Source organism: Diadema setosum, chromosome 7 (genome assembly GCF_964275005.1).
Source record: "Diadema setosum chromosome 7, eeDiaSeto1, whole genome shotgun sequence".
Taxonomy (NCBI): Eukaryota; Metazoa; Echinodermata; class Echinoidea; order Diadematoida; family Diadematidae; genus Diadema; species Diadema setosum.
Genome location: NC_092691.1, coordinates 6,921,109 through 6,946,223, shown reverse-complemented (window position 1 = coordinate 6,946,223; position 25,115 = coordinate 6,921,109). Strand labels below are relative to the sequence as shown.

The 25,115-nt window shown below is 42.2% G+C and overlaps 1 protein-coding gene across 1 annotated transcript in view; it reads right to left on the bottom strand.

Annotated features, from left to right (window-relative positions):
- LOC140230713 (chromodomain-helicase-DNA-binding protein 1-like) overlaps nucleotides 1–25,115 on the bottom strand; it is a 72,082-nt gene that overhangs the window by 30,172 nt on the left and 16,795 nt on the right. Inside the window, exons 10-21 of the mRNA XM_072310852.1 lie at nucleotides 24,826–24,926; nucleotides 20,269–20,459; nucleotides 19,365–19,489; nucleotides 18,185–18,401; nucleotides 17,412–17,504; nucleotides 16,863–17,053; nucleotides 6,584–6,772; nucleotides 5,396–5,546; nucleotides 4,146–4,298; nucleotides 2,536–2,607; nucleotides 1,714–1,863; nucleotides 448–596 (exon numbers count right to left, since the gene is read on the bottom strand). Of these exons, the coding sequence (XP_072166953.1) occupies nucleotides 448–596; nucleotides 1,714–1,863; nucleotides 2,536–2,607; nucleotides 4,146–4,298; nucleotides 5,396–5,546; nucleotides 6,584–6,772; nucleotides 16,863–17,053; nucleotides 17,412–17,504; nucleotides 18,185–18,401; nucleotides 19,365–19,489; nucleotides 20,269–20,459; nucleotides 24,826–24,926 (1,782 nt within the window). The remainder of the gene's footprint in view (nucleotides 1–447; nucleotides 597–1,713; nucleotides 1,864–2,535; nucleotides 2,608–4,145; nucleotides 4,299–5,395; nucleotides 5,547–6,583; nucleotides 6,773–16,862; nucleotides 17,054–17,411; nucleotides 17,505–18,184; nucleotides 18,402–19,364; nucleotides 19,490–20,268; nucleotides 20,460–24,825; nucleotides 24,927–25,115) is intronic.

Sequence of the window (25,115 nt, the reverse complement as noted above, 5' to 3'; positions counted from 1 at the left end):
CATTACATCAAATGACCATCACTGAAATCAGCATGATGCATCTTGTCATGTGAGATGAAGATGTTGACATGTGCAACATAGTAGCTTCTAAGACAGGGAAGGCACTCAGACCATAATTAACAATTATTAGCAATTCAGCTAATGTGTCATGCACTCCGGACTTATATTCATATCCACACACATGCCCATGGTTTATGCCTATTTCCACTCATATTCCATTATATTCCATTTCATTTCTACATTATTTGAATTATAAAGCATACAAATATATCATGTAAATCATCATAGAGAATAGTTAAATAATGCCTTATGTATATCCCCCACATAACTTGTTAAAAGGTGTCATGCTTGAGCAAAGCTTAGTCATCTGAATGGGTGCCACTTCGGACATGGCCAGGATAACTGAGGTTGGACTGTCAAACAATTTAAGCACTACTGAGGATGTACCTGGCTGGAGTTGATGACTTGGAGAGGACAGTTCTACCCGTTGTGTCCATCCTCTGAATGACAAGGTGGTCCAGGACCATCTTCCTCTTAGCTCTCTCGATGATCTCCTCTTCTACGGTATCCTTGGTAACCAAGCGGTAGATGTTGACCTGCAGGATGAGAAGGCATGACCTCTTGCCATGTGACTTATTTGTCTACAATGGTTTCTACAAATATCCTAATTGCACACACTTTAAATAATGCATTTCATGAGAACAATCCTATGTGGTCTCATTTTTATATCACATTCATCATTATCATCACTGCATTGCTCTTATCACTGCAATCATCGCCACCATTCACAGCGAAAGTGAGGTGGCTCAGTTGGTAGCTTGTCTACCTTGAAATCAAATGGCTCGAGTTCGAGACCCAGTGAGTCTAATGAAACAATGTTGTGAATGATCATGCTTTTCCCTCCGGTAAGAGGAAGAACACTGTCCCTCGGACTAAAAAAAAAAATGGAGGTCATGTATGTAATACAGTTACAACCCATGCACATAAAAGATCCCTCCGATTCACTTCTTCACGAAGAGCAGGGCACAAACCCGCTGAAGGGGCCCGCCCCAAGTACATACAGGAAAAGGGGTCAATAATGTTGATACTTCGTGATCTGCATCAGGTGACTAGCAACAGTCGACAAACCAGGCATATTGTGCCATATGTGAAGACCATCATTATCATCATCAATATGAGAATAAAATAGGGCTAGCATTATCTTTCCCATTCAGTGTTACACACAAACAGTCGTCGTTTCCACTTGTAAGAGATGTCAGGGTTCCCCCAGAAATTTGAAAACAGAATTCCATGACTTTTCCATGACTAAATTGCTGCTTTCCATGACTTCCTTTCTGGCACGGTTTCCAAAATCAGACATGTTATGATGGCCTCCACTTCCCCTCACAGCCATCCGTTCCACCCACTACCTTACTCATGACATGTACATCTATTATCATTAGTATATGTCCCGGGAGTTATGTAGAATTTGGGATGTCACAAAACTGGGAAAAATGGAAATCATGAACACCAATTATAATAGCAGAGTATGATCACAGAGTATGAGAGTTGTGAGACACGACAAACTGGAAAGCTGTCATAGCCAAGAGGTAAATGCAATTCCATGTCTTTTCCATGACTTTTCACAAATTTTCCAAATTCCCTGACTTTTCCCTGACCACAAATTTTTCCAGGATTTTCCATGACTGTGGGAACCCTGGATGTGCTGCATACCTGCTTCCTCTGACCGATTCTATGAGCCCTGGCCATGGCCTGGATGTCATTCTGTGGGTTCCAGTCTGAGTCAAAGATGATGACCGTGTCAGCGGAGGCAAGGTTCAGGCCCAGACCCCCAGCTCGTGTTGACAGCAAGAAGCAAAAGTCCTAGCAAGAGGATAAGTCAAAATACATTTACACTTTACAGGCACGCACGTCCAACTTTAAATTTTGAGGTTGGGTACAAGTCACTTCCAGTAGCTGGAGTGAGAACGAACAGTTCACCTGTACATGTGCGGAGCTTGAGCATGCATGCAGTGCACAGTAGCAATGTACAAATCTCAGCAATAATACAGACGACACCATCACTACAGCATTCCGAACTTGGGACTGTCAGCATTCAGAATCCTTGATGTAACATTCCCTTCAGTAATTTGTCAATTTTGTGTAGCAATCAGAAATGTGGACTTCATCTGAAGGTTTCATGGAATTTGAAAGCCACTTCTGAAAGAAACAAAGATAATTTTGGCTCAAAAGTATGCCGACAGACCTCAAGACTACTCATGGGTTTGTATTCACTCTAGCCACCCCCTCTGTTACCCCACGTCACATAAATGCTCAAATGTCTGATCATGAGAATATACAGATGACTCAAGATGGCTTGTGGAAATGCCAACACTCAAAACAGGATGTCATGCAGTGCTGTCTATTCAAGACGTTGTAAAACGGCTAGAATGTACTGTTAATCACTGTGTGCTTTCAGTGCAGATTAGCACAGAAAGTCCCATGGCATTGTACACTGTGCAAAGAATCTGGTATAGAAAGGATTAAAGAGGTTACCTGTGAGCCTTCCGCATTGAAGTGGTCCAGGGCCTGCTTCCTGATCTCCCCTCGAATGGAGCCATCCAACCTCTGGTGGGAAAAGAAACCTTGGATTTAGACGAACACAGTCTCACATGTGCAAAGGATATATCTTATGGTTCCAAGACAACTTTTGGAAATGATCTCTTCAGAAGGCACAGCATTCTTCTTCTGAAGTGGGTCATTGCAAGACAAGTTTGATTTCTTTAACCATGTTTCCAGACAAAGTTTGATAAGCACATGAATGCTCACACAGCCACATAAAATAAGGTAATATTGTTACAGCTGATATTTTCATGGATTTCGTGAATCACTTGTTGGGCCGTAAATTCAACAACACATGACATTATTGCCTTGCGATCTTGATTGCTAAAGTTGTTGAGTGAACGGGCAGGCATTAGGCCAAAAAAAAAAAATGTTGCATTGGCGTAACATGAGATTTTCAAATAGGGTCGGTCGGGCGGATTTTTTTTTTTTTTTTTTTTTTTTTGCTACCTGCATTTTACGTGTAAAACTCGTGCTCAGCTCAGTAAACAGTTACAACTGCTGCACCGAATGTGCTGTGTTCATCTATTCTACAAATCATTTATGAGGCCGATATTACTGGAATTATACCCTTTTACAGAATTTAAAGATGTTGAAATCCCTATCCTGAATGTTTTCACTTCATATTTTACTATTTTGACTTAGATAAGATAGATGCAAATTGACCCATATGTACGATCTTTTCATCGCACACGGCGATCTCTATTACAGTCCCACATATACAGATTCGTGTAAGTTCGCCACACAAGAAACCTACGGCAAAACTGTGCACAATACATCGCAGTCTGAATGCTACGTATACACTGAATAAATCTTGTTAGAGTACGTGTCCGTGTTGGAAACAGATGACGTACTGATCAAGGAAGGCTTATGCGAGGCGCTAGATCTCTCCCTCGTACATCCGATATCCCCAGAGCCGTTTCCACTTCCGGGTTTGTGCGATCGTGATCGCAATCAACAAGATATTTGATATCGATAGCAAAAAAAAATAATAAAAAAACATGGGGTCGGCAGAATTTTTAGGGTCGGGCGGGTTACGCCAATGCAACAATTTTTTTTTTTTGGCCTTAGTGCACTATCATGAAAATGTCTGTGACCTCCTCATTCATGAAAATAATCTGTCCGTGAAATAACAGCTTTTACAGTTATCATGTCACTATAGGGGTAGCTACAGGTCAACATCACCTTCTCTTACTTCAACTGCATCTCCTCACCAGAGGAAATGAAGAATCTTTCTCCTCACTCAAACAGGTTCCAAGGATATATCAATCAAACAAATTAAAAGAGCCTACATATCTGTGGAAGCACACAGGCTCTCCATGAAGAAGTGACAACCTAAAAACTGTGAATACATCCGATACCTGGATCTGAGTGACTGCACATCTGAGAAAGTAGATATTCCTTTTTTTTCTCAGTTACCCCTTGAACAAGTCAACCACAACCACAGGTCTCTGATCATACTTGACACAGAGTGGATTATGCCAATAAGGGACTATTGACAGTATTACTCATAAAACAAGCCACTACCGACAGCTGAGGCTCACCTGGTACTGGAAGTGCTTGTACTGGAGGTAGTCGGACAGGATGTCCAGCATTCGCACCATCTGGGAGAAGATGAGCACGCGGTGACCGCGCTCCTGGAGCCGGGTCAGCAGTTTGTCCAGGAGCATCAGCTTTCCGCTCCCCCGGATGATGTACTGTGGCAAAGAGCAAACAAATAGATATGCTTACATGTTATGAACGACTCTCTCCATGATGCTGCATGCTGAAAGGAGTAAGAGGTCACTTTTCAACATGGGACTGTGTGTCTTCTGACTGTGATAAAACTATGTTAAAGTTAGCCCCCTCCCCCCCCCCCCCCCAAAAAAAAAAAAAAAAAAAAAAAAAAATATATATATATATATATATATATATATATATATATATATATATATATATATATATATATATATAAGGAGAGATGGTTTTAAGTGTATGGTATAAGGTATAATCCTGAGAATACAGTGGCCAGGAACATGGTCTTAAAAGATGCTGAAAATCAACATGAAACCTGTGTGAGGCACAGATTTTTGAAAGACAAAAACGTGAACGGATTAGAGTATCAATTAATCAATCATGCTGCATCAGAACATTCTCACATCAGGAGTCAGGATTACGTCCCTGAGAATATCTGGATCATCAACTGCAACCGATTACAGATGGACCGACATGGAGGTGTCATTTCCTTCTCCAGCATCACCCTGTAACTAATGGAATGGAAAATGACTACGACATCTAGACAAGCAAGAACGCTGGTGTCAATGACATCAGACATTGCTCATGACAGACTCAGAATAAAGACTGCCATAAAGCCACTTGCTTGGGCTTGCACTTGGGTCCAAATTCCCCAGAAAACTGTTTCAATCTTAGCAGTACTGCTGACTAACCAACAGTGAAAAGTGGGCAGGGCTGTTACATTGATCTCACAAAATTCTGGGCAAGGAACAGTTGGCATTTCCTTTCCTCTATTTTCCCTCTTCGAATGAATATTTGCGCTTTATGTAGAAGCAATTCTAACCTTCAGGCAACCAGATTTTATATTTCATTGAACAGAGAGGGGTCAATTCTACAGACGGTGAAAGAGAGTAAACCTGGCGGGGCTGTTTCATCGTGTCTCCTATAAGCTATTGTGAATATGACGGTAGAGAGACTGACTGCAAGAAAGCAGCAAGCCAAAGAAATTCCATTAGCTGTTCCATTAGAGTTAAAGCATTTCAGCACTGCCAAAGGGGAAATACCAGCTGCTACATTGTACCTTGATATCTGGCTCCATCTCATCCTCTGGGGGTCTGATCAGCAAGGCATGGTTGCAGCATTTCTTCAGCTCCATCATAATGTTGATGAACGTACTCGTGTTGCCCTTCAGGCCCTTGCTCAGCGCCTTGAAGTTCCTTGTCAAGATGAACCTAGCAGGGAGAAAAAAAGAGAAAGGTCACATTCAATCACAGAAATCCATTCCCAACGTTTGTATACGTACGACTGAAGTAAATGCTTGAAATTACATTTCACATCAGTATTTCTATCTCCTAGTTTTAGCCCTTCAAAGAGCCAAACACAGTAACCTTGGCTCAGACTTGAACTTAATTTTCCATCCAATTAGGCACTTTCAGATAACCAAATTGGCCTTATCAGTCGATGAATCCACACCAAATATATTTTGAAAATTCCCTTACTCTGAAAAAAAGAAAAAAAAAATTCTTCTCATAATCTCCTACTTGCAAAAAAGAAAGAAAGAAAGAAAAAAACACTTATAAGACAATCAAGGTAGCAAACTCATTTCAACACTTCAATTTACTTAACAAATTCAATGTTGTCAAGCTCTTTCTGTATAACTGTCATTGTCAAACAATCGACGAGCTGTTGTGGCTAAGAGGCATAAATCATGGACTCTAAATTTACAGCACCCTAGTTTAATTTCTTGGCAGTAGTGGTTCTGCCCGTAGTGGCCACATTACAAAGGCTGCATTTATCTAAAAAAGTTTCTGAGGCAGAATCACGATCCTAAACGCATTTGAGGCATTTTAGGGGGTTAGATGAACGCACCCGTGTTTTCAAATGCGTTTAGAAACACCGATTTGAAATGCGTTTGAGACCACGATCACCTTTCTGCAAGTACATAAACGCAATGCTGTGTTAAACACATTTATATCTCAAGGTCAAATCCCAGCCGTTTCCAGTTGTGTTTTCTACCCATTATTTGTGTGTGAATGATGAGGCACATTTGGTGGTACGCAGTTGACCTTAACTTCTCGGGTCAAATGGCGCAAAGTAGCTGCGCAGTGACAACACTTACATTGCTTTTATATGATGGTTAGATAAACGCTGCACCATGAGAATCGCCTTTCAAACCGCGTTCGCAAACACCATTCCAAATGCATTTTGAAACATAATTCCCTCTCTCAAGTTAGGTAAGTGTAGCCAATCCCTGGAAGTCCATACTCACTTGTAGTACTGTTTCTGTAAGGAACTCATCTCCACCCTCAGAATCCTCTCCACCTTGGCTGGGAGTGACTTCTCCACGTCCTTCTTCACCCGCCGCAGCAGGAACGGCTCCAGCTCCTGGTGGAGGCTGGCGTAGCCATTCTTGTCCGCCTGCGAGAACTCCTCCTCAAAGTTCTCCCACGTCGGGAAGCTGGTGGGAGTCAAGACAAGGTGAAATGTTAGACACAGGTGACAAAACGTGGCTATAAGAAACGCTCATGTTCTTGGCCCTTTGTAGCTTCTTCCTTCGTTTCCTTAAAGCTACATGAGGTATAATCGGAACGCACTCGATCATAATAAAACTTCGTAAACGTTCGGTCGTAAAGTTAACAGTCCAATTTATTCATCATTGAGTGTTATCACCGTTGACTGTGGCGAAACATCAGATAAACATCGTACAGCGTATGAGTTGGCGTAGAGTGAAGTGTAAAACATAGAGTGAAATGCGTAGATAACGTAGAGTTAACGTAGAGTGGCTATCGTAAAGTGGAACGACGAGTGGATAACGTGGAGTGGAGAGTGGTTCACTGAAATACAATAAATATACAGTCATGATGAGAATAATGATAAAGAAAACATATGCACATTATAAATGAACATAGATTTGCTACACTCCGGAATTCTATTCCATCCAGTATTCCATCAGTTATAATTAGCTATTACTTACTACTACATAATTAACTACTAGTACATTACTTATGTATTCCTATGACCACTATTAACTGATAACATGTATGCATATCATACTTATACTACATCATAATATATACTTAATCTTGTATTTAATCCCAAACTATATCAGTACTAACTTTAATCCGAACACAACAGCTTAAACTACAGTGTGAACAAGCCTTCACTGCTCAGAAGGCCGTCCCCATGGCAACGCTATCAATTCTTGTCACTACGAGAATACAGGGCAGTGCAAACGCACCGTGAAACAAAGAACCTTCAGTCTCTAGCCCTAAACACAATGTGCGTGGTACACACAAACAAGTCAAGAGAGGCTACAAATTCTACCTTTTCCTGAACTAACTTTCAACATTAAACACAGTGTTTGTACATAATATTATATACAGTGGCGAATGCTGAGGTAAATATTTCCTCCTCCCTCTACATTATCATCACACAGCAGCATTACTTTTACAACAGAAAACTTTGGCATACAGTTCACTACTGATGTGTCTTTCCCTGTCTCTCACAGCACTCTCTACAGCACACACACACACATACTCTCTCTCTCTCTCTCTCTCTCTCCGGAGAGTGCATCTCCAATGGGTCATCTACGTATTGGGTGTGCAGTGTACTTGACCGTACGTACACAATGTTTGCCAAACTTTCCCAAAGCTAAAAACTTCCTCAACTTTCTTGGGTCTATAGCTAACAAGTGACAGTTATATACATGGTTATACATTACACACAAATGCAAGCATTGAATATATAGTGAAATATTTGACATACCGATTGTTTGGCCTCTAGAAATCTCCAATTTTGCAGAACATTCCAAGACAGTGGTGGGATAAATGTGCTTTACCGTTGAACTTCCTTTGGCTTTGTGATGCCCTGCAAGGTGAAGCTTGGCATCTCCCTTCTGCCTTGGAGCTGATTTACATGTTTGCCCAAAGTCTTAGCCAATAGGTAAACTGTTGCTATGCCCCATCAAACTTGCTGGGGTGAAACTGACCAGCCACAGGTCATATCATTATCAGCTGGATTGTTACTAGGGGAAAGTGGGTTTCTTTGACCAACCAGTATTGTCTTAATTTTAATACATGCACATATTAATTAAACTGTCAAACTGATAGTCTTGATTTTCAGCACTTATGCCGCAACATTCCGGCCCCAATGAGCCAACTTCCACTTGGGTCATTCCCATTTTAAAATGCGGCATTGTAATCATAACACGACATTTAACATTTTACATAAATAATCGTTGTAGTAGATACCTGAACACTGTTGTCAACTGGCCAGTGCACACAAATATATATGATTCAATTATTACTAAACGAACAAATACTTTTAACACGTTAGCACTTATTCTCCTATGCGGATGCTCGACCTGGGAAATCAACCCTTGTTACTTGCTTCCAGCAAGCAGAGCTTTACCACAGGCCTTCTGAAGTGTTTGTGCCCCACTCTTACTTCTACCTGTCTCACTCTCCCGTCCCTGCCTGGGTAGACTTCTACCACCTTACCCAATGACCACTGCCCACGTGGAAGGTTATCATCAATGAGCAGCACAAGGTCATCCTTTGCAAGATTTCGCTGGGGTCGAGTCCACCTTTGTCTTTCTTGAAGCAGGGATAGATACTCCTTACGCCACCTTTTCCAGAAGATAGATGCAAGGTACTGCACCTGACGCCAGCGTCTTCTCCCGTAGTTGTCATCCTTGTTGAAAACGCCTGGTGGTACGTTTGGATTGCTTCTCAGAAGCAATAGGTGGTTAGGTGTCAGCGGCTCTTCGTCATTGGCGTCCATACTGATTCTAGTAAGAGGGCGTGCATTGAGAATTCCTTCGATCTCTGTCAAAGTTGTGGTCAGTACTTCCTCGCACACCACCTGTTCACCACTCATGTTCTTTAATATTCGCCGTACGGACCGTATCATTCTTTCCCATATGCCACCCATATGGCTTGCGGCTGGGGGGTTGAAAGTCCACTCGACTGATTTGTGATGGAGGAAGTTTTCGACTTTTCTTTGGTTGATTCCATCTATGCTCTTCCTTAACTCCTTCTCGGCTCCCCGGAAGTTGGTACCGTTATCGCTGAAGAGTTTCTCAGGGGCACCTCTTCTGCTTATGAATCTCCGAAGAGCGTTGATGAACGAGTCGGTGTCGAGGGACCTTGTCAGCTCGATATGAACTGCCCTCATTGTCAAGCATGTAAAGATGCAGCCATATCGCTTGACTCGACTGCGTCCCTGCTTAACATAGAGAGGCCCAAAGTAATCTACCCCTACATAGGTGAATGGAGCCCTCACCGGGTTGACTCTTTCTTCGGGCAACTCGGCCATTACTTGTTCTGATGGCTTGGCGTTTCGCCTTTTACAGGCTAGGCATTTTCCAATCACATGTCGAACTGCAGCACCACCCTTAACGATCCAGTACTGTTCCCGTAGGGAGGACCATGTCATTCCAGCACCGGAGTGCCCTACCAGGCGGTGATGGTGTTCGATGATCAAGCGTGTTACATGATGGTCATGTGGTAGTATGATTGGATGCTTAGAGTTGAAGTTGATTGCGGCTTTACCGATGCGGCCACCGACGCGTAGTACACCGTTCACTACTTGTGGAGCCAACTTTTCCAGTGACCTTCTGGAAGACTTGCCTTGCAACTCATCAGGAAATTCTTGTCTCTGTACCATTCTAATAACTACCATCTGGGCAGCACGTAGCTCCTTCAGAGTTAAATTCCCACGAGTGCACTGTTTACCTCTGGTCACCTTCATTCGCAAGAATTCCTTGTATCGTAGGAGCCATGCTACACTCTTCATGAGCTTGTCCCATGTAGAGTAGCATTGGAGAAGATCTCTTGACATCTCTGTTTGGGTGTAGTTTACATCTACAGTCTTCTTGACTTCCACATCACCTTCTGGCAAGTCTGGTAATACATCAGGGGGCTTGGGCCAGGCGTCCTCTTCTTCTTGTAGAAATTCCGGACCAGTCAGCCATCTGGAATTTTCAACGAAGTCCTTGGCCTTCATCCCTCTTGATCCATCGTCAGCCGGATTCATTGTGGTGCCCACATGTCGCCACTGGGAGAGGGTCGTTGCCTCATGGATTTTTGCTACTCTGTTCGCGACAAATGTCTGAAACCTTCGGCTTTCGTTTCTGATATATTGTAGCACCGAGGTGGAGTCAGTCCAGTATGTGGTGGATTCGACGGTCATTTGCAGTTCCTGTTGTACCAGACTGTTCAGATCCACTGCAAGTACGGCTGCTGTCAACTCGAGTCGTGGGATTGATGTGTTCTTGAGAGGACATAGACGAGACTTGCCCATGATGAAGGAACAGTGTATATTCCCAATTTCGTCTACAAGTCTCAAGTATGACACTGCTGCATACCCATTCTGAGATGCGTCACAGAAGTGGTGCAGCTGGCATGACTTTACTGTCTCAAATCCTGGTGGCTTGAGACAGCGTGGAATCTTGATACCTGTCAGTAGTGGCAGATCATCTAGCCATTGCTTCCATCTTTGAAGCTCGTCATCCGTGACCCTCTCATCCCAGTCCACACCTCTCCGACAAAGGGACTGTAGTAGGAGCTTGGCTCGTAGGATGAAGGGTGCAAGAAATCCCAAAGGGTCATAGAGGGAGCTGACCATGGATAAGATGCCTCTCCGTGTTGCTGGCTTTTCTTTCAAATGCACCTTGAATCCAAAGTCATCAGTCTCCACATTCCATAGCACACCTAGTGTGCGTTCAATCGGTAGGTGGTCTAGGTCGAGATCGACCACTGACTGTGCTCTCTCTTCTTGTGGTATTGACGCAAGGACGTCCATGTCATTACTTAGCCACTTTGTTAAGCGGAAGCCGCCTTTCTTCAGCAGCTTGCAGAGTCCTTGAATCAGGTTTTGTCCTTCTTCTTTGGTTGCCACCGACTTGAGGCAGTCATCTACATAGAAATTTTGTCTTACAGTGGACACAACCTCCTCGTCAAAGTCTGTCTGGTTCTCCTCTGCCGTCTTCCGTAGAGCATAGGAGGCACAACTAGGGGATGACGTCGCCCCAAACAAGTGAACCGTCATACGGTATTCTTTCGGTTCAGCAGCGAGGTCCCCATCTTTCCACCACAGAAAACGGAGAGCATCTCGATCCTTCACAGGTACCTTCACCTGGTGAAACATGGCCTCAATGTCACCTACCATCGCCACAGGTTCCTTGCGAAATCTAGTTAGAACTCCGACAAGACTGTTCGTGTAGTCTGGCCCTTGTAGGAGTTGATCATTCAGAGATGTCCCTTGGTAGCGTGCTGCGCAGTCAAACACAACCCGTACCTTCTCTGGCTTGTGTGGGTGTAGAACTGGGTGATGGGGTAGATACCACACTTGGTCTGTGATATCATTTGCTGGGACTTCTTCTGCATAGCCCTTGTCGATGTAGTCTTGCATCGTAGCTGTGTATTTCTTGCAGAAGTGATCATCTTTCAATAATCTTCTCTTGAGGTATTTCAACCGCATGTCTGCCATCTGCCGATTATCTGGTAAGTGTGGGGGAGCGTGCTTCCATGGCAGACCTACTTCGTAATGACCTTTGGAGAAGTTCACAGTTGCGTCCATCGTAGCCTTGGCTCGCTGATCTTGAATGGACTCCCCTAGACTGTGGTTCCCTCCAACATCGTGGTCAAGCTGCCAGAACCTTTTCAGTTGGTGTTCAAGGGCATCATCTCCTTTGATGAAATTTGCTTGGTAGGAGGTTTGATCAGTAGAGGACTTCGTTGGCCCTAATACGGTCCACCCTAGGATTGTTTTCACTGCGTAGGGTTCCTTCCGGTTGCCGCGCCTTTGCTCCAGCATCCAGAAGGCCTCTGGCGTGTCTCCTCCTATCAGCAGTTGAACTTCCTCGCCTGTGATGTTGGGTAGTTCCAGCCCTTCTAGATGTCGCCAGCCTTTCAGGTCTTCCGGTGTTGGTATGCAGCTGGAAGATATGTTTAGGTTGCGTACCGTCCATACCTTTGGTAGTCGGATGCCTTCCCCGTCTTCGATGTTCTTCACTGTCAGTTTCACCTCAAGCCCTTTCTTCGCTGCTCCGGTGTTACCAACAGTAGACAGCTGGAAATTTCTTTCCACTCCCTGTATGCCAAGCTGCCTGACCAGTTTTTCGTCACAGAGGGAGACATCGCTACCATCGTCTAGTAATGCCCATGTTCGGACCTCCCCACCATTACCACTAACCCTCACCGGTACTACGCGTAGACATACTTTCTTACGTGCCGAACTGGTACTGTGGCACTGACCGTCTTCTGGGGTTAGTTTAGCGCCGGCCCCAGTCGCTTCACTTGCCTCTGTCGAAGCCGTCCTTGCTTCAGTCGTGGTTACACTTTCGTGGTGTCCTTTGGCAGGTTTCTCTGTGTGACGATGTAACAACGTGTGGTGCCTCCATTTACAGCCGTCCACCTTGCAGTTGCTTTTCTGCTTGCAATTTGTCGCAAAGTGGAACGGCTTGAAGCAATTGTCACACAGCTTAGCGTCCCTCACTGTACGGAGTCGTTCGTCTCGTGACTTTTGTTTGAACTGTTTACATACGTCCAGGTTGTGCATTTGTGAACAGCAAGGGCATTTTGTTTGCAATCTTTGACCTTGAGGCTGGGCTTGCGTAGATAGTGCTGTGCGTCTGGTCGTACCTGTTTTGTGGTCCCTTTGGGTGGTACCCTTGCCGCTGGCGATATTTCGCCCAAACATGTTATTAGCGAGCTGAGCACATTCCTCTACGTAGTCGGCCATCATGTTGAAGGTCGGTGTTATCCCTCGCTTCATCATATTGTGAGCACGTTTTGCCCACTCTGTCTGCATGTAAACTGGCATGAGTTGTTGGATTTGGAGCAAGTTACCGGAACTATCCATGTCTGCACGATAACCCATGTGGGACAGGACCATCTCACACCTCCTCATAGCACGTGCTAGGTCCCAGAGCGCATTTCCATCATTAGGGCGTATTTGTTGACGATTCAACACCTTTTTCATGTGGGCAGTGGTCACTTGGAAGGATTGCCCGAACTGGTCATGTAGGATTTGTCTAGCCCTTTGATAGCCTTCAGAGCCGAGAAACGTACAATTTTCAATGCTTTCTCGTGCCTTACCAACACAAAACTGAATCAAGTACATCAATTTCACCTTATTGTCTACTGGCTTACATTCAATGGTGGCTTCAAATTTGTTCATGAAACCACAATAGTCAAGTGGGTTGCCGTCAAATTTTGTCACCTCTGGTTTGGGCATACTCATAGCCAAATCTACAACAGAAAAAACATCAGTAACTTTCGGCTCTGTACTTATTTTAGTTGCAACCTCATTAGAGCTTACATCTACTTGGTTACTTACGAACACAGGCGCATTTGTATTCAATTCTTTCTTAACACCTTTGCCTACAGATCGCGACACACTCACCTCACTTGCGGGTGATTCATTTTCAATCTCTTCTTGGAGGACACGTATCTCTACTTCGGCTTGCTGCATTTCATTTGCAGCCTCTATTGTCGCAAGTTCTTTTTCTATTTGCATTTGTTTCATTCTCAGTTCTTGCGTCTTCTTTACGTGTTCAACTTTAAGCCTAGCTTGCTCGGCCTTGATGCGGGCATCTCTCAGCATCGTGCTGGACGTCGTGCTCGTTGAACGCCGCGATGATCTGCTACTCCGGGATGCTGAAGACCTTAGCGACACGTTGTCATCATCTCCACGTGATCCCGGCTGCACCATCATCTCCTGTGCGCTCTCCTTCGCTTTCACCATCCAGCTCCGAAGCCTCGCGTCAAATTCTTCTTTGTTTCTTTGTCGCCCTTTAAAGTCGTCCATGGCGGAGTCAGCTTCCTGGCCAGTCAGTCTCTCGTGATATTCATAGAAGCGTTCCTCGTATGAATTGAATGTCTTGTCTAACTGGTCAGCCTTCTCAACAACGGTATCATAGTTATCCACGCTTAACATGCAGCTCTCTAGTTCCCTGAACTTCCTTGTGAGACTGCCAGCATAAGCGCGACACGACTGTTTCAGAGTCGTGACGTCATCATTATCACCACTTTCATTCGTAGCATCGGTTCGCGGAATGTTCTCCATAATCGCGTTTCCAAATCACAAGTTTCCAAGCATGAAATTTAAACGAATCGTGAGCGTATGATTTGGAATGGGATTTAAAGCAATCGTGAACTTAATGTAGCTTCTTCCTTCGTTTCCTTAAAGCTACATGAGGTATAATCGGAACGCACTCGATCATAATAAAACTTCGTAAACGTTCGGTCGTAAAGTTAACAGTCCAATTTATTCATCATTGAGTGTTATCACCGTTGACTGTGGCGAAACATCAGATAAACATCGTACAGCGTATGAGTTGGCGTAGAGTGAAGTGTAAAACATAGAGTGAAATGCGTAGATAACGTAGAGTTAACGTAGAGTGGCTATCGTAAAGTGGAACGACGAGTGGATAACGTGGAGTGGAGAGTGGTTCACTGAAATACAATAAATATACAGTCATGATGAGAATAATGATAAAGAAAACATATGCACATTATAAATGAACATAGATTTGCTACACTCCGGAATTCTATTCCATCCAGTATTCCATCAGTTATAATTAGCTATTACTTACTACTACATAATTAACTACTAGTACATTACTTATGTATTCCTATGACCACTATTAACTGATAACATGTATGCATATCATACTTATACTACATCATAATATATACTTAATCTTGTATTTAATCCCAAACTATATCAGTACTAACTTTAATCCGAACACAACAGCTTAAACTACAGTGTGAACAAGCCTTCACTGCTCAGAAGGCCGTCCCCATGGCAACGCTATCAATTCTTGTCACTACGAGAATACAGGGCAGTGCAAACGCACCGTGAAACAAAGAACCTTCAGTCTCTAGCCCTAAACACAATGTGCGTGGTACACACAAACAAGTCAAGAGAGGCTACAAATTCTACCTTTTCCTGAACTAACTTTCAACATTAAACACAGTGTTTGTACATAATATTATATACAGTGGCGAATGCTGAGGTAAATATTTCCTCCTCCCTCTACATTATCATCACACAGCAGCATTACTTTTACAACAGAAAACTTTGGCATACAGTTCACTACTGATGTGTCTTTCCCTGTCTCTCACAGCACTCTCTACAGCACACACACACACATACTCTCTCTCTCTCTCTCTCTCTCTCCGGAGAGTGCATCTCCAATGGGTCATCTACGTATTGGGTGTGCAGTGTACTTGACCGTACGTACACAATGTTTGCCAAACTTTCCCAAAGCTAAAAACTTCCTCAACTTTCTTGGGTCTATAGCTAACAAGTGACAGTTATATACATGGTTATACATTACACACAAATGCAAGCATTGAATATATAGTGAAATATTTGACATACCGATTGTTTGGCCTCTAGAAATCTCCAATTTTGCAGAACATTCCAAGACAGTGGTGGGATAAATGTGCTTTACCGTTGAACTTCCTTTGGCTTTGTGATGCCCTGCAAGGTGAAGCTTGGCATCTCCCTTCTGCCTTGGAGCTGATTTACATGTTTGCCCAAAGTCTTAGCCAATAGGTAAACTGTTGCTATGCCCCATCAAACTTGCTGGGGTGAAACTGACCAGCCACAGGTCATATCATTATCAGCTGGATTGTTACTAGGGGAAAGTGGGTTTCTTTGACCAACCAGTATTGTCTTAATTTTAATACATGCACATATTAATTAAACTGTCAAACTGATAGTCTTGATTTTCAGCACTTATGCCGCAACACCCTTGATTTACATTTTGATGAATTCACTGATCATAACCACTGACTATGGATTGACCTTCTGAACCTCTTTGTGCAAGGGAAACGCTTTCCGATGTAATTCAATGCATTACACAAAACCCACAATATCATCAACTTATTGCAATTGATTGACATATTGTCCTGCATTGACATAAATAAGCACTGAATTGATCAGTGTTATAGTAGTAGCCATGACAAAAGAAAACATGGGCATACATACTCAAGTAGGATTAAAACCTACAACCTCCTTATATACGGACAGGCGTCTTATCCACTACAACATCGAGCTTTCGCCCGACAGCTGGTGCTAGTTATTTCACCTTTAACCTCTACCACTTCATGAAAATATTTGTATATCGATTTCTACCCTTCCTACCAAACAATATCACCATTGGACATGCCTGAAAGATGTTACAGCTAAACAATAGCATTTTTTAATCAAGGATCAGTGACCTTTGACTTTTGACCTTGGGGAATTTCCCCTAACATCTATTCAACATATCTATTAATCTCGTAAAACATACCTGCCCCATTTACCAAGAAAATCAAACGGAGCACTTTTTCATGATGACAAGATCTGGGATAGACAGACCATGGCAGACACCCCCCGGAAACGTAATGCCTCTGGAGCCCTTCGAGACGGCACATGAAAATGGCCCAAAATGCAAGCATTCACACAAAGACAGCTGCTTATGGCAGATGGCTTCCAGAAAGAGGGTGGGGGTGCAAGTGGGGTGGGGGGGGGGGGGTAGGTCATTATCTCACCTGTCTGGCATGATGAAGTGGAGGAGAGACCAGAGCTCCTTGAGGGAATTCTGAAGGGGCGTGCCTGTGATGAGCAGCCGGTGGTTGGTCTCGAACTCTTTCAGGGTTTTGTAGAGCAGGGAGTCGTCGTTCTTCAGCCTGTGGGCCTCATCCACGACAAGCACCGCCCACGGCACGGCACCCAGGAATGACTGCAGGGGCGGGTCAGAAGAAATGGTTGCAAAATGGTCAGCCTCACTCATACATGTACATGTACAATGTCACCCGAAGAAGGTTCAGAAGTGAAGATTTCACCTACAGTGGGGTCATTTACTTATTTCAAACACAGTACACACACACACCCACACACATGCACACAAATAAACACACATTAATTTCAACATGATCCTAAGAGCTGGTGCTTGCTTACATGCAAAAATTTCTGACACTATATAACTCATCTTTGCAGTCAACAAATGGTAAGACAATTATGTTAATATGCATAATGCCACATAATCCTTACAATAGACATATGTTACAAGTAGAGACCAGAATATCAAACATGCATACTTTGTCTTTGAGAAGAATTTCATATGTTGTGAGGATTGCGTTGAGCTTCAGCCTGTTCTTGTTTCCATGCACACACCACTCGTGCTCTCGGATCTGTGTGGAAGGTGGGGGGGGGGGGAGATGAGAGGGGAGATGAGAGAGAGAGGGGGGAGGGCAAGAGAGAGAGAGAAAAAAAAAAGAGAGATAGAGCAGGAAAATTAAAGTGAAGTAGAAACAGAGATAACAATTTATGCCATGTGTATTTTGCAACCAATTCTTGAAGATTAACGTTAACTTTGTCACAAAATGGCGGAACAAAAATTCAAAGTTGAGCCACTCCACGAGAAGTGCTCTGATAGTATGTGACAGCTATTGCATCATTTCCTGAACTGAAACAACAAAATTGTGCAAGAGGATTGTAAAAGACTAAACATTCAATCAGGAGAAAAGCTTACGATAATGTCAATCCTGATGAGTTGCTTTGATGGGATCCATCAGCTACATGTATTGTATCGTCTCTAGAACTTTACCAAAATGCAACTGTGTAAAACACTTACCATTTTGTCAGAACAAAAGTTAAATGTTACGCCAGTCACATAAAAGTTGTATTCATGGGATAAGTACGCTGTTTCTATTTTCTTGAACCATAGCAACAAGGTAACTGTGAGAGAGAACTATCTTAACCAAAGTGTCGCCTGGTACAACTTTGCAGCAACAGCATCTACCAATCATCCAAACACTGAAAAAAAGAGAAGTTCCAATGAAATACGGCTCTCGCTTGCTATGTGACTTACAATGTTCCGACTGTTGATGTCTCCGATGTAGACCACCACGTTCATGTTGTTGTCCCAGGCAGCGAACTCCCGCTGCCACGACGTCATGGTGGAGAGCGGGACGACGATGAGGAAGGGGCCATAGAGCTGGTGGGCATTGAAGAGGTACGACAAGAAGGAGATGACTTGGATCGTCTTCCCTAACCCCATCTCGTCCGCCAGGATGACGCTGTTCCTCCTGCAAATCAAGTCATCCATGGGTCATTACAGACGGCCATGATTTTGATTTACAAAGTCATTGATAACATGCATACATCATGCCTATATCTACCATAGATATTTCCTTCCTCTTCATGTCACGGAGTGTGGTTTTAGGAAAAAAGACATGATGAAAGAAAATCATTTCCATAGAGTATGTAAAGAAATAGAATTTCAAGAGTTGTAAGGAAGTAATACAGAATATGTATCTGTCCAATCTTTCAACCAATGCAAAAAAAAAGAAACAAAGTACTTCTTGCTAACTCATCAAGTTCTTAGAGGGTTTTCTCACCCAGTTCCTTTAAAAATCAAACTGGCTGACAATTGATAAAAAAAAAAGAAAAAAAGCCCACATATTGAATTGCTGACAGAATTATAAATGGATAACCTTTAACATACATTTCTGCTTGCAACGAAAACAACTGCATCAATCCTTTTAACACATTACACATCCCTCATGGTTGCATCAGTACATTCTCACATCAGAAATCAGAATTACGTCCCTTGAGAATGATTTAATCATCACATGCAACTTCCCTATGATGGCACACCCTTGCATTCTCAGAGAACCTTGTTTTTTCCTGAATCTTATTTTTGGGGGACTTTCCCTTACGAAGCACGACAATACTCGTGTACAACATTCTGTACAGAATACAGTAAATTCCAAAAACACAAGCAACAAAAACATCCAGTGTATACCTGCCAACCCTGACACTTACTAAATTTGAACAAACAAAAAAAAAATATTTAAAAATCTGAACTTTCATAAATTTCATATACTTTACTATTAACAGATATTTCCAAAAAATCAGAACAGTGAAAAATCTGAATATTCAGATTAAAACTGAACAGTTGGCAGGTATGCCAGTGGGATACTCAGTAGGGCAGCATGTAAATGCAGTCATTTTCTCAGAGGATAAACAACACGAGGGGAAGAACTTACTTGCACCAAGAATGCGCCAGCCAGTTGAGGCCGTCCAGCTGGTAGTCCCTCAATTCCAGCTCGTCTGTGCCTATGTAATGCGGCTGCTTTTTGAGCGCCATGAACCTAGGTCGGATTTTCAGCACCTGTTGCCGTTGGTAATTTGACGGCATTGCAGACACAAAAATGTCCATTTAAAGTTTGGGATGGAGTAAAGGGTTGTGGAGTACACTTGACATGCATTTAATTTTGTCATTTACAAAGCCATTCCACTAGCATTCAGCCAGCGTCCTTCCCCATCCCCCAAACTTGACCAGCCATATGGTTAGTTCAACAGACAACCAAGTCAGAAAAGCAACTATAGTTAATGGTCAGATAATGTGCAGATAGGCAAACAAAAGCACCAGGAGTTAAAATGGAAATATACCCCCAACATATTTGTACAAATAGTGAATGCAGAAATATTATCAGTGAAGTTCGAAACGGAAATTGGACAGTTTGTTCAGAAGTTCTGAGAATTGACAATTTAATCCAGTGTGCAGTGACTGCTGGATAAGAAGGCAACAACTCGTGATACAACAGCACAATAGGAAGAAAATATGAAGTATAAAAGTAATATTACTCCCCTTACTTCCTGAAGGCAGCAAGTCAATGCTCCGTTATTATGGTAGAAAACTGGAAATATATTCAGTTCTCTTTATATTTCTGTGTATCATTCTATTACTGTGACATCAAAAACTGCTATAGCTTTTTAATCCAGGGATGCATTCAACCGAATCTTAAAAATTCATATCTTTCTAAGAGATTGTCTAATATTCCTAACTCTTCACTGATGTGATCAACTGACATTTCTGACTCCTTCTATATCTACATTGAGAAAGCTCCCCTTAAACCGGTGAGAGGTGAGAAGGCCCCGACAACACACCTTGGCACTCCTGGCCGGTATCTTCTGAGACTTGGTTCGCACGAGGTACTCATCAATGCAGTGCTGGAAGTTCCTGGAGATCAGCTCACCATCTTCCCAGGTGCAGTCGGCGTAGGGCAGCCCTTGCCACTTGACGAAGTAATCTGGGAAGCCGTTCTCCTGATCATCCGGCTGCTTCTGGTCCGAGTGAGCTGGTCAGAGAGAGGGAGAGGGGTAGGATGTGACTAGATTAACCCTAAAGGGGCCGGGCTTTTTTGGCTATGCTCAGGCCGGGGGGGGGGGCGGATTCCGCCCCCCCCCTGAGATCTCGGCCATCGGTGGCGCGATCGCGATGAAATTTTGCATGCGTGAGACCTGCGTCATAATCTACAAGATTGTGTCATAAGATTTTTTGAAACAATCAATTTCTAATTTTAATTAATTAATTATGCAAATTAAGCTCAAGATCATATTTTAGCCTAATTAAAAGCATTGAGAGTCTAATTTTTGGTCTGTAAATCTGTTGCAGCATATTCAACGATTGTACATCACAAAAACTTCCAAAATTCATTTCAATTCTTATGTATTTTATTGTTTTCAGAATTTCTTATGTATTTCTTTGTTTTTCAACTTTTGTTTTTTCTTTGTTTTTTCATTGGAAATTGTCACTGACCACTTTTCTACCATAATTAGCACAAAACTAATCAATGAAAGTGATTAATTGTAAAAATAATCAGGTTTTTATGACTTTCACGACAGAGCACTGTTTTCCATAGGAAATGTACACAAAATCACAAAATTGTGCCCGTTTTGGGGCGACATTCCGTTACAAAAATGGGCGTGGCTTCGCAAAAGTACGCGCGGACGTCGCAAATTTGGTCTCAAAAGTTGCGCGAGACTTGAACAAACAAAGTCAAGAAGCCTCGCGATGAGGCCTTCTCGCGTAACAGAATTATAGCGCGAAACGTCGAGGGGGGGGCGGATTCCGCCCCCCCCCGGCCCTTTTAGGGTTAAAGGGGAAATCCAGTCCAAATATGATAGTCTGATAAAAAAGAGTACAATATTACGAGTTCAACGGAATAATTTTGATCGAAATCGGATGAAAACAAAATGACATTTTGACTTTTCGATATTTTTGGGGAAACAGTTCTTGAACAGTCAAATATGAAAATGCAAATGGCAAAGTGAGCATGTCAATCCCTCACAACTTACCACATAGTTTGTACATAAAATTGTGAAATTTCCAGTTTTTCATTCAAACGCAATTATGCCCGAGGCTCAAATCTTTGTATATCTAACTGATTACTATTCTGAAGTTATTCAACCAGGAATAACATCATGTTTCAGACATCAGTGACAGAAACTGTGAATTTTCGTCATTTTTTTTTTATTTATCTTTTATTTATTTTTATCTATTTATTTTTTTTTTGTACACGATCAATGGAAAATTGTGAGGGTATGACATGGTTAGCTCACTCATTTGCACATTCATATCCACTGTTAGTGTACACCTACTGTTTTGCAGAAATTTGCAAAACTTCAAAATATCATAACTTCCTTATTTTTCATCCGATTTCAGTCAAATTTTTACTGTTAAACTCATAAAATTTTACTCTTTTTTTTATCAGACTAATTTATATTTGGACTCAATTTCCTCTTTAATAATGCAGATCATGCAACTGACCTTACATGTATATTTACAAGACTTTCATTCTGATGGCCTTAGGCAGGTAAAAATACAGTAGAAGCAAGTGAGTGACAGATAACTACTGACTGGAATTGAACCTGTAGATGAACCTGCATCATTTCAAAATTCATGCATTCAGTTCTCTGTTCACCCTTGTACCACGGTCTAATAACACTATGCATGGACTGTAGGTTTTAGGAAAAAAGATGTGGAAACTACAAGAATATAACTTGTATCACATGTTAAACTAGAGAAGCACTCTGAGAGCGCAGACCTCCGCCAAGCAACTCATTTCCACAACTAATCTTGTTCTTCCATAGAGATCAGCGATTTCTATCCATACTATGCATGCTGAAAATTGCTCGATTTCCCAATATAGAAACCTTTTGTTACGTCATCAATGTCAGCTGCGCAGCATGCCACACCCTGGACAAGAAACTAGAGCACGCGCTCTAGTGTGAGTATGAAAACCTTGAAAATACGCAGCTTGAACTCCCAAGTTCATTGACCCTACCTGCCAAAATATTGAAAATCCTCCATAAAATCCACAACAATAAACTGCATCATTTCCAAAATCTAATCATTTGTTACATGTGTCATTCTCAACCTTCCCTGTAAGTTTCATCCTAATCCATTGACAACTTTTGGAGTTATTTTGCACATGGACAAACAAACAAGCAAACCAACGCCTATAAAAACATGACCTCCTCCCTTGGCGGAGGTACACTGTAAAACTAGAATTTAAGTTGTTGTAAAGTATTCACACAGAATAAGTATCTGCCCAATCTTTCCACCAATGCAAATTATGAAAAAAGAAATGTACTCCTTGCAGAATCATCAATTTTTTAAGGGTTTTCTCATGTGGTTTCTTTGAAAATCAACTTGGACAACAATTTACTACATCAATCCTTTAACAAATCATAAATCCCTGACAGCTGCATCAGTACATTCTCACATCAGAAATCAGAATTACGTCCCTTGAGAATGATTTAATCATCACATGCAACTCTCCATGGAAGCACAGACATACATGCTGAGATGATTTTTTTCTTGAATCACATTTTCGGATGACTTTGTCTTGTGAAGCGCGCAATCAGTAACGTAACTACTACTGACTGGAATTGAACCTGTGAATCTGCATCATTTCTAAATTTATGGAATATTAAGTTCTCTTCTAGTAGCACTATTTCTATTCTTTTTTTTTTTTTTTAAATGTAGGATTTTAACCTCTGCTGGACCCAGGATTAACATGAAACAAGGAAAAGTAGAAATTACGCGGTGCGTAATATATGTCCCCGCCGGAAGTAGCATTTTGTAGCAAAATGTGCAATATAGGTAAAAAATCAAGGTCAAAGGTCAAAGAAGTCAAAGGTCAAAATTCTGTGTAAAAGTTTTGAAGCCCTCACCTAGTGCCATCACATAAAGCAAACGGAATCGAAATCGGGTTAGAAATGGCGAAGGAGAAGCATTTTATAGCCCATGTACAATACAGGTCAAAAATCAAGGTCAAAGGTCAAAGAAGGCAAAGGTCAAAATTCTGTGTAAAGTTTTGAAGCCCTCACCTAGTGCCATCACATAAAGCACACGGAATCGAAATCGGGTTAAAAATGGCGGAGTAGCATTTTGTAGCCAATGTACAATAGGGCCTACAGGTCAAAAATCAAGGTCAAAGGTCAAAGAAGGCAAAGGTCAAAATTCTGTGTAGAAGTTTTAAAGCCCTCACCTAGTGCCATCACATAAAGCAAACGGAATCGAAATCGGGTTAGAAATGGCGAAGGAGTAGCATTTTGTAGCAAAATGTACAATATAGGTCAAAAATCAAGGTCAAAGGTCAAAGAAGGCAAAGGTCAAAATTCTGTGTAGAAGTTTTGAAGCCCTCACCTAGTGCCATCACATAAAGCAAACGGAATCGAAATCGGGTTAGAAATGGCGAAGGAGTAGCATTTTGTAGCAAAATGTACAATATAGGTCAAAAATCAAGGTCAAAGGTCAAAGAAGGCAAAGGTCAAAATTCTGTGTAGAAGTTTTGAAGCCCTCACCTAGTGCCATCACATAAAGCAAACGGAATCGAAATCGGGTTAGAAATGGCGAAGGAGTAGCATTTTGTAGCAAAATGTACAATATAGGTCAAAAATCAAGGTCAAAGGTCAAAGAAGTCAAAGGTCAAAATTCTGTGTAGAAGTTTTGAAGCCCTCACCTAGTGCCATCATATAAAGCAAACGGAATCGAAATCGGGTTAGAAATGGCGAAGGAGTAGCATTTTGTAGCAAAATGTACAATATAGGTCAAAGGTCAAGGTCAAAGGTCACGACTGAAATTCTGTGTACAAGTTTCAAAGCTCCCATGTAGTGCTATCATATAAAGCAAACAGAATCAAAATTGGCTCATAAATGACAGAGAAGTAGCAAATTGAAGATTTTGATCACACACGGACGCACACACGGACACACGGACGGACACACGGACGGACACACGGACGGACGGACGGACACACACATGTACGGAGCCCATTTCATAGTCCCCTGCTCGAACTCGTTCGGCGGGGACAACAAATCAAGACCATCCAATCAAACAGTTATCATAGTTCACAGCATTTATTAAATTTTGTGAACTACAGTAAAATTTCAGGCTTTCACCTTGACCTCCAACCTCTGCTGCATCTTCATCAACATCATGCAGATGACTTGCTCTGTAGCTCTTTATAACTGTAATAGTAACTGTATTGTGTGTAGTAATCTATAAACAAAGACTCTGGAAGTATAACTGATAATCTCAAATAAAAAATTTGACCATAAATCGGGATATATACAACGGTTTGGATGACAGCCGATGAAATGGTTCTCCTTGCTGCACACATTAGGAGAGGTCTAAGACATAGTGCATATGCTCACCTATAACTCTCTCCACTCTCTGGCACTGCTCAAACAGCTGCATGGTCATCTCATACTGGCATTCGTAGTACTCTATATCTTCTGGAGATGCAATCCTTTTCCTAGATGTCGCAAAATGAAAACACAGAACAGGCCAATGTGAGCACAACATACCCTCGGCAAACTGCTGCAGGAATATCACTCGGGTGTAGCAGGTAAAGGGGGGGGGGGGAGGAACTCCTCACTTCAACTTCAATCAGTTGCAAGGAATATCAAGAAGTGAATACAATGTACATACAGTGGACTCCCGT